At 28.9% G+C, this 9,794-nt stretch overlaps 2 protein-coding genes across 3 annotated transcripts in view; one reads left to right on the forward strand and one right to left on the reverse strand.

Moving 5' to 3' along the window:
* LOC142241904 (protein 5NUC-like) overlaps positions 1–853 on the forward strand; it is a 51,775-nt gene extending 50,922 nt beyond the window's left edge. For both annotated transcript variants that reach the window (XM_075313749.1, XM_075313750.1), the window contains exon 7: positions 89–853. In XM_075313749.1, the coding sequence (XP_075169864.1) occupies positions 89–672 (584 nt within the window). In that variant the 3' untranslated portion in view covers positions 673–853. The remainder of the gene's footprint in view (positions 1–88) is intronic.
* On the reverse strand, positions 755–9,475 carry CtsK2 (Cathepsin K2). Its single transcript, XM_075313751.1, has 3 exons — positions 9,248–9,475; positions 1,642–1,850; positions 755–1,579 (listed from the first exon to the last, which is right to left on the reverse strand). Exons 1-3 carry the CDS (start codon positions 9,422–9,424, stop codon positions 880–882), a joined length of 1,086 nt encoding a protein of 361 aa, XP_075169866.1. The 5' UTR covers positions 9,425–9,475; the 3' UTR covers positions 755–879.
* Between the last annotated feature and the right edge of the window lie 319 nt (positions 9,476–9,794).

The following is a 9,794-nucleotide window of genomic DNA, read 5'->3' on the forward strand; positions in this document are numbered from 1 at the left end:
AGTTTCCGAGATTCACCATTCACCACATTTCATTGAAATTACAGCCCAGCCCCCCACTGAAATCTCATGTATCTGTTTTCCATTTCAGGTATTCGCAACTCCATTGAAAAACGTTCCGATGGAACAATTCTTGCCGCCGATGCCATTGGTGTTTTACCATTTAGCAATGACCTGTATGTGACCAGGATCAGTGGTAAAACTATGAAGCAGGCTCTGGAACATTCCGCAACTATGCACGAAAGAGATTCCAGTGGTGGTTTTCTTCAAATGTCTGGAGTCCATGTAACCTACGATTATAATAAACCAGCTGGTAGTCGAGTAATATCCACTCAGGTTCTATGTGCCGCTTGCAATGTTCCCACCTATGAACCATTGGAAGAGACCAAAATGTATAATGTAATTATACCGTTTTTCCTATTGGACGGTGGTGATGGTCATACATTCAAAGAAGTGGATGGACCAGAACCTCAACGTCTGGCTAAAACAGACTCGGAAGCATTCCAAGATTACCTGAGAAGACGAGACTTTGTTTATCCAGAAATAGAAGAACGAATTGTTATAATCGAGAATGAAGATGATGGCGAGGATGGCGATGGTGATGGAGCCTACGCAATTGTGAGCTCAGGACTATTGATTATGTTGTCCTTAGTTTCGCTACGCCTGACCTATTAATTACAACAATCATCTGTGTGTGAGTGTGGTATTAAGTTAACCAAAGAAAAATTACAAACAAAAGAGAAAAACTCAGGAAAAGTTGTATTTGTTATATAAAAAAAAATAATAATAATTGTTTATTAAAATGTTCAATAAAAATAAGAAAAAATAAACACTATTGGGATTGAACATAAACCTATTGGGAATTGTTTTTGTTTTCAGATTTTAGATAATGGGATAACTACATTCACTGGCAATACCACAGAAGTTCTTGCCACGTGGCAAACGGAAATAGCCCTCTTCGCCCCAGACCTTATCCCACGAATTCTTGACAATCCAATAATCTTGGCCATTCTCACTGCCATAGCCCACAACCAAAATGGAGTGGTTGACTTCACCTTTGTTGCATTCCTCATCGGAGTAAATACCGCTGGAATACAACAACAAAGACTCCAAACCATTGACCGAACAGGCCAAGGGGCCCAAAGTGGCAATAACCTTTTTCATGGTATCCTCATCCTTGGGTTCAATGGTGGCAAAACCATTAATTTCAGCACCCTTCAATTCGTCCTTATAATGACAGGTATCCTTCTTATCCAAATAGGGATAGCTTTCAGCTTTAGCCACACCCTTTTGATTGGTGACAAACTCAAAGGCATACTCCTGGAAACCACCATCACATCCGGCCAAGCCGAATTCTTCCTTGCCACAATCAATCATATTCTGTTCGGAGAGATTGATCAACTTGCCAGTTTTACGGAAGTAATGACCCTCAATAGCTCCAGTAGTGGCAAATGACCAGCAAGAGCCACATTCTCCTTGGAATTTGACGGGAGTAACACCACCCTTTTCACGCCAATCAAAAGCATCGGGAATTTTTCCAGCAGCTGGAGCAGCCTTTTGACGATGTTTCTTGGCTTGTTCCCTACACGAAAGGATAAAAATTAGTATTATTCTCGTAGCCTTAGGCATATGGCGAATACTTACTCTCCCTTAGCCGATTTGCGATTACCCGTAAGTTGAGACAAGAATTCTGCTTTTGTAAGATCAGCAAAAGCATTGATACCCGATTTGTATGTCGATTTACCAGCAGCAAAAGCTTTATTATTGGCATCCACCAAAGACATGCGTCCCTTGAAAATACCTTCACGCAATGTTTTATCCGCTTCTGAAACATAAGTTTTGCCAGTTTGTTTCTGAAAGAAGAAACATAAAAGTGTTCAAAGATTTGTTGGAAAACGCAAACACATTTGGAGAATTCTTAAACCTGTAGCGAGAGTGAATCAAATTGATTAATCTGCTCTAATCAATTTGATCGGGAGTCTGTAGATGCGCGTGTCATCATTCAGACAACAGTAACATGGTACTGCAAGGAAACCTCAGAAGACTTAGATTCAATGTGGTACAATGGTTACCATGCCATCATTACATAAATGCTTGTGAAATTTCTCTCTGTTTCAAAATTTCTCTAAGTGGTGTCTCACATAGCGTCAGACACTCGGCTATAGAAAATAAGTCCTGCACCATGAAGCTTAATATAAAATCGGGCAGGACTCTCTCAGTCATAAAACCCGGTATGCAGCTCTTGCCAAAATTCCAATTGAATGTCACTAATACATTTTTGTCATATATTTATTATGTGAGCAAAATGTGAACAATCGATAACAACGTCTCATTAAATTTTCGGTAGCAAAAATACCAATGCACTTCTTATGGGTAGCGGAAATTTTGTTAGAAGTGCATACCACCGGCCTTAAGGTGAGTACTATGTTCGGGTTTTTCACCAAACACACAAAATTAAAAATACAAAAATATATATGAAGACGAATATATTTTTGTATCACGTCTTGCCAAATAATTGATAGAAACATTCCAAGGAATTGATTGCGGATTATTTTACATTTCTAAATTAATTAATTTAAAACAGTAACCGTGAAAACAAGCTGGGTTTCAGCTTGAAAACTGAACATAGTACTCAGCTTTAAAGGAGAAGTTCGCCACATGTGGTATCACAATGGACATTTTCGTAACAGAGAGACACCTAATCTAAGCAGACAACTCTATAAAAGTTTTGCAAAAAGCTATTGTAGGAATTTTTGGCAAAATTTCAATTGTAGAAGAAATTTAGTCAAAATTTCATTTCTATAAGAAATTTTGTTAAAATTTCATTTTTATCAATTTCTTCTTTCTGTCAAAATTTCACTTCTATATAAAATATTGTGAAAATTTCAATTCCATAGAAAATTTTGTCAAAATTTAATTTCTATAGAAAATTTTGTCCAAATATAATTTTTATAGGTAATATTGTCAAATTTCATTTCTGTAGGAATTTTTTTCAAAATTTCATTTTATTAGGAAACGTTGTAATAATTTCATTTCTGTAGAAAATTTTGTCAAAATTTTATTTCCATACAAAATTTTGTCCGAATTTCATTTCTGTAGGAAATTTTGTCCAAATTTCATTTTTAATGGAAATTTTATTACAAATTTATTTTCATTTCTAAAGAAAATTTTTGCAAAATTTTATTTTGATTTCTATAGAAAGTTTTGGTAAAATTTCGTTTCTATACGTAATTTGGTTAAAATTTTGTTTCTATAGGAAATTTAGTCATAATTTCATTTCTATAGGAAATTTTGTCAAAATTTCGTTGCTATAGGAAATTTTGTTAAAATTCCATCTCTATTGGAAATTTTGTACAAATTTTCATTTCTAAAGCAATGTTTTGCAAAGTTTTATTTTTATTTCTATAGGAAATTTTGTCAAAATTTCGTTTCTGTAGGAAATTTTGTCTAAATTTCGTTTCTATAGGAATTTTTGTCAAAATTTCGTTTCTATAGGAAATTTTGTCAAAATCTAATTTCTTTAGGAAAAGTTGTCGAAATTTCATTTCTTTAGGAAATTTTGTCAAAATTTCGTTTCTATAGGAAATTTCATCAAAATTTCGTTTCTATAGGAAATTTGGTCCAAATTTCCTTTCTATAGGAAATTTTGTCAAAATTTCGTTTCTATAGGAAATTTTGTCCAAATATAATTTCTATAGGTAATATTGTCAAAATTTTGTTTCTATAGGAAATTTTTGTCAAAACTTCATTTCTATAGGAAATTTTGTCAAAATTTCGTTTATCTAGGATTTTTTTTTTTCAAAATTTCATTTCTGTAAGAATTTTTTTCAAAATTTCATTTTATTAGGAAACGTTGTAATAATTTCATTTCTGTAGAAAATTTTGTCAAAATTTTATTTCCATACAAAATTTTGTCCGAATTTCATTTCTGTAGGAAATTTTGTCCAAATTTCATTTTTAATGGAAATTTTATTACAAATTTATTTTCATTTCTAAAGAAAATTTTTGCAAAATTTTATTTTGATTTCTATAGAAAGTTTTGGTAAAATTTCGTTTCTATACGTAATTTGGTTAAAATTTTGTTTCTATAGGAAATTTTGTCAAAATTTCGTTTCTGTAGGAAATTTTGTCAAAATTTCGTTTCTATAGGAATTTTTGTCAAAATTTCGTTTCCATAGGAAATTTTGTCAAAATCTAATTTCTTTAGGAAAAGTCGTCGAAATTTCATTTCTTTAGGAAATTTTGTCAAAATTTCGTTTCTATAGGAAATTTCATCAAAATTTCGTTTCTATAGGAAATTTGGTCCAAATTTCCTTTCTATAGGAAATTTTGTCCAAATATAATTTCTATAGGTAATATTGTCAAAATTTCATTTATCTATGAAATTTTGTCAAAATTTTGTTTCTGTAGGAAATTTTTTCAAAATTTCGTTTATCTAGGATTTTTTTTTTCAAAATTTCATTTCTTTAGGAAAAGTTATCATAATTTCATTTCTATAGGACATTTTGTCAAAATTTAATTTCTATAGAAAATTTTGTAGAAATAGGAAATTTTGTCAAAATTTCGTTTCTATAGGAAATTTTGTCAAAATTTAATTTCTTTAGGAAAAGTTGTCAAAATTTAATTTCTTTAGGAAAAGTTGTCGAAACTTTCGTTTCTATAGGAAATTTTGTTAAAATTTCATTTATATAGGAAATTTTGTTAAAATTTTGTTTCTATAGGAAATTTAGTCAAAATTTCATTTCTCTAGGAATTTTTTTCAACATTTCGTTCCTATAGGAAATTTTGTTAAAATTTCATTTCTGTAAGAATTTTTTTCAAAATAGAAAGTTATAGAAAGTTAGAAAGTTTTGGTAAAATTTCGTTTCTATACGAAATTTTGTTAAAATTTTGTTTCTATAGGAAATTTTGTTAAAATTTAATCTCTATAGGAAATTTTGTACAAATTTTCATTTCTAAAGTAATGTTTTGCAAAGTTTTATTTATATTTCTATAGGAAATTTTGTCAAAATTTCATTTGTGTAGGAAATTTTGTCTAAATTTCGTTTCCATAGGAATTTTTGTCAAAATTTCGTTTCTATAGGAAATTTTGTCAAAATTTAATTTCTTTAGGAAAATTTGTCGAAATTTCATTTCTTTAGGAAATTTTGTCAAAATTTTGTTTCTATAGGAAATTTCATCAAAATTTCGTTTCTATAGGAAATTTGGTCCAAATATCCTTTCTATAGGAAATTTTGTCAAAATTTCGTTTCTATAGGAAATTTTGTCCAAATATAATTTCTATAGGTAATATTGTCAAAATTTCATTTATCTACGAAATTTTGTCAAAATTTTGTTTCTGTAGGAAATTTTTGTCAAAACTTCATTTCTATAGGAAATTTTGTCAAAATTTCGTTTATCTAGGATTTTTTTTCAAAATTTCATTTCTTTAGGAAAAGTTATCATAATTTTGTTAAAATTTTGTTTCTATAGGAAATTTAGTCAAAATTTCATTTCTCTAGGAATTTTTTTCAACATTTCGTTCCTATAGGAAATTTTGTTAAAATTTCATTTCTGTAAGAATTTTTTTCAAAATAGAAAGTTATAGAAAGTTAGAAAGTTTTGGTAAAATTTCGTTTCTATACGAAATTTTGTTAAAATTTTGTTTCTATAGGAAATTTTGTTAAAATTTAATCTCTATAGGAAATTTTGTACAAATTTTCATTTCTAAAGCAATGTTTTGCAAAGTTTTATTTTTATTTCTATAGGAAATTTTGTCAAAATTTCGTTTCTGTAGGAAATTTTGTCTAAATTTCGTTTCTATAGGAATTTTTGTCAAAATTTCGTTTCTAAGGAAATTTTGTCAAAATTTAATTTCTTTAGGAAAATTTGTCGAAATTTCATTTCTTTAGGAAATTTTGTCAAAATTTTGTTTCTATAGGAAATTTCATCAAAATTTCGTTTCTATAGGAAATTTGGTCCAAATATCCTTTCTATAGGAAATTTTGTCAAAATTTCGTTTCTATAGGAAATTTTGTCCAAATATAATTTCTATAGGTAATATTGTCAAAATTTCATTTATCTACGAAATTTTAGTCAAAATTTTGTTTCTGTAGGAAATTTTTGTCAAAACTTCATTTCTATAGGAAATTTTGTCAAAATTTCGTTTATCTAGGATTTTTTTTTCAAAATTTCATTTCTTTAGGAAAAGTTATCATAATTTCATTTCTATAGGAAATTTTGTCAAAATTTAATTTCTATAGAAAATTTTGTAGAAATAGGAAATTTTGTCAAAATTTCGTTTCTATAGGCAATTTCGTCAAAATTTAATTTCTTTAAGAAAAGTTGTCAAAATTTAATTTCTTTAGGAGAAGTTGTCGAAATTTCATTTCTATAGGAAATTTTGTCAAAATTTCGTTTCTATAGGAATTTTTGTCAAAATTTCATTTCTATAAGAAATTTTGTCAAAATTTCGTTTCTGTAGGAAATTTTGTCTAAATTTTGTTTCTATAGGAATTTTTGTCAAAATTTCGTTTCTATAGGAAATTTTGTCAAAATTTAATTTCTTTAGGAAAAGTTGTCGAAATTTCATTTCTATAGGAAATTTGGTCCAAATTTCCTTTCTATAGGAAATTTTGTCAAAATTTCGTTTCTATAGGAAATTTTGTCAAAATTTCGTTTCTGTAGGAAATTTTGTCAAAATTTCATTTATCTAGGAAATTTTGTCAAAATTTTGTTTCTATAGGAAATTTTTGTCAAAACTTCATTTCTATAGGAAATTTTGTCAAAATTTCGTTTATCTAGGATTTTTTTCAAAATTTCATTTCTTTAGGAAAAGTTATCATAATTTTATTTCTATAGGACATTTTGTCAAAATTTAATTTCTGTAAGAATTTTTTTCAAAATAGAAAGTTATAGAAAGTTAGAAAGTTTTGGTAAAATTTCGTTTCTATACGAAATTTTGTTAAAATTTTGTTTCTATAGGAAATTTTGTTAAAATTTAATCTCTATAGGAAATTTTGTACAAATTTTCATTTCTAAAGCAATGTTTTGCAAAGTTTTATTTTTATTTCTATAGGAAATTTTGTCAAAATTTCGTTTCTGTAGGAAATTTTGTCTAAATTTCGTTTCTATAGGAATTTTTGTCAAAATTTCGTTTCTATAGGAAATTTTGTCAAAATTTCGTTTCTATAGGAAATTTTGTCCAAATATAATTTCTATAGGTAATATTGTCAAAATTTCATTTATCTACGAAATTTTGTCAAAATTTTGTTTCTGGAGGAAATTTTTGTCAAAACTTCATTTCTATAGGAAATTTTGTCAAAATTTCGTTTATCTAGGATTTTTTTTTTTTCAAAATTTCATTTCTTTAGGAAAAGTTATCATAATTTCATTTCTATAGGAAATTTTGTCAAAATTTAATTTCTATAGAAAATTTTGTAGAAATAGGAAATTTTGTCAAAATTTCGTTTCTATAGGCAATTTTGTCAAAATTTAATTTCTTTAAGAAAAGTTGTCAAAATTTAATTTCGTTAGGAAAAGTTGTCGAAATTTCATTTCTTTAGGAAATTTTGTCAAAATTTCATTTCTATAGGAAATTTTGTCAAAATTTCGTTTCTATAGGAATTTTTGTCAAAATTTCATTTCTATAGGAAATTTTGTCAAAATTTCGTTTCTGTAGGAAATTTTGTCTAAATTTCGTTTCTATAGGAATTTTTGTCAAAATTTCGTTTCTATAGGAAATTTTGTCAAAATTTAATTTCTTTAGGAAAAGTTGTCGAAATTTCATTTCTATAGGAAATTTTGTCAAAATTTCGTTTCTATAGGAAATTTTGTCCAAATATAATTTCTATAGGAAATTTTGTCAAAATTTCGTTTCTGTAGGAAATTTTGTCAAAATTTCATTTATCTAGGAAATTTTGTCAAAATTTTGTTTCTGTAGGAAATTTTTGTCAAAACTTCATTTCTATAGGAAATTTTGTTAAAATTTCGTTTATCTAGGATTTTTTTCAAAATTTCATTTCTTTAGGAAAAGTTATCATAATTTCATTTCTATAGGACATTTTGTCAAAATTTAATTTCTATAGAAAATTTTGTAGAAATAGGAAATTTTGTCAAAATTTCGTTTCTATAGGAAATTTTGTCAAAATTTATTTTTTTAGGAAAAGTTGTCAAAATTTAATTTCTGTAGGAAATTTTGTCCAAATATCATTTCTATAGGAAATTTTGTCAAAATTTCGTTTCTATAGGAAATTTTGTCAAAATTTTATTTCTCTAGGAAATTTTGTTAAAATTTCATTTCTTTAGGAAATTTTGTCAAAATTTCGTTTCTATAGGAATTTTTGTCAAAATTTCGGGTCTATCGGAAATTTTGTCAAAATTTCATTTCTCTAGGAAATTTAGTCAAAATTTCATTTCTATAGGAAATTTTTGTCAAAATTTCATTTTATTGGAAATTTTGTCAACATTTCATCTCTATAGGATTTCATCACAAAGGATATAAGAAGTCTCAAGGGAGGCACATGAAATAAAATATGCATATAGTAGCTAGGTTCTTTTGGTGTCTTAGCAACTTCTACATCACTTCCATCGATCATTCGCTATCCTATTATCTTGCTTACGCACGATAATTTCATGGGTGGCTAAAAACAGGCCAATAGGTTTTACATCTCTTATAGTACGAAAGTCAGTTTCAAGGTTTGCTAGGTTATATTGAAAAGAGCACCCAGGATTCCCTCTCTGTCGGCTGATTTGAGAGAGCGGGAGAGAGATATTTAGTTATTGTAGTAGCATGGTTCTTTTGGTGTCTTAGCAAGCTCTACAGCACTCTCATCGATCATTCGCCATCCTAATCACACCAAGAGGCAGTTTCAGAGCTTACTAGGTTATGTTGCAAAGAGGATCCATATTTCCCTGTTCAATGTCGGTTGATTTGAGAGAGAGAGAGAGAGAGAGATTTAGTTATAGGTCTGGTTCAGGTCTTGCTTGCTTATGTACTATGATTTTGCAGGTTGCTAGAAGCACATCAAAAGGTTTTAGACCTCCTGTAGTATGTAAGGTAGCTTCACAGTTCGCTATGTAAGTTTGGAAAGAGTCCAATCCAGCTCAGAGAATGAAGCTTGAGATGCAAAAGAATTCACTTGTAGTTAAAATGGTATATATAAGATCCCCGAAAAGTCGTTCGAAACTCCGAAAAGAACAGTAATGTTTTTTATCCACTCAGCTCGTTATGACAAAAGTAAAACCGAATGTCATAATATTCAATACTTACAGCAAAATCAGCGAAATCGCGAACATTATTCAATATAGGGACTGCCTTAAGGCCAGAGGTAAATCTATTCACGCCCTGTTGAAGAAAATTTGTAGGACGAGAAAAACCTCCGAAGCCTCCAAATTGGCCATAGGCCAAGGCAAAGCACAATGGCAGGATATACAAAGCCAATTTCATTGTCACTATTTGGGAAAGACCACCGTTGAATCTGTGAATACAAAAATAAGCACAAAGTAAGCATATATCGCAACTTTTAACTGGTTATCCAATTTCTGGGAATTTCAAAATTTATACGTATATAATCGGTTAAATATCGGAGTCACAATACAAATTAGTTCAACAATTGTATAATCCTGTAAACACAAAACACACACACACAAACTCCAAAAAAAACAGCCGATAGATGGAACTAACCTTTCGAATGTAATAACCAACAATATTTACTGGAGATCTTGAGCAGCATCTTTTATAGATTCACTAATTGTTAATTCGTGTTTATTAATTAGCTTGATTTGTGGCTAACTAACCGGTGCTACTGTTTTGTTTT

The sequence above is a fragment of the Haematobia irritans genome, chromosome 5 (genome assembly GCF_050003625.1).
Source record: "Haematobia irritans isolate KBUSLIRL chromosome 5, ASM5000362v1, whole genome shotgun sequence".
NCBI classification, from domain to species: domain Eukaryota; kingdom Metazoa; phylum Arthropoda; class Insecta; order Diptera; family Muscidae; genus Haematobia; species Haematobia irritans.

Excerpts from the sequence above, each read along its gene's own strand:
- CtsK2 (XM_075313751.1), bottom strand. The coding sequence starts at position 9,424 with ATGAAATTGGCTTTGTATATCCTGCCATTGTGCTTTGCCTTGGCCTAT. Across the intron at positions 1,851-9,247 it reads GCGATTTCGCTGATTTTGCT|AAACAAACTGGCAAAACTTA; the intron begins GTAAGTATTGAA and ends TTCTTCTTTCAG. Across the intron at positions 1,580-1,641 it reads CGCAAATCGGCTAAGGGAGA|GGAACAAGCCAAGAAACATC; the intron begins GTAAGTATTCGC and ends CCTTTCGTGTAG.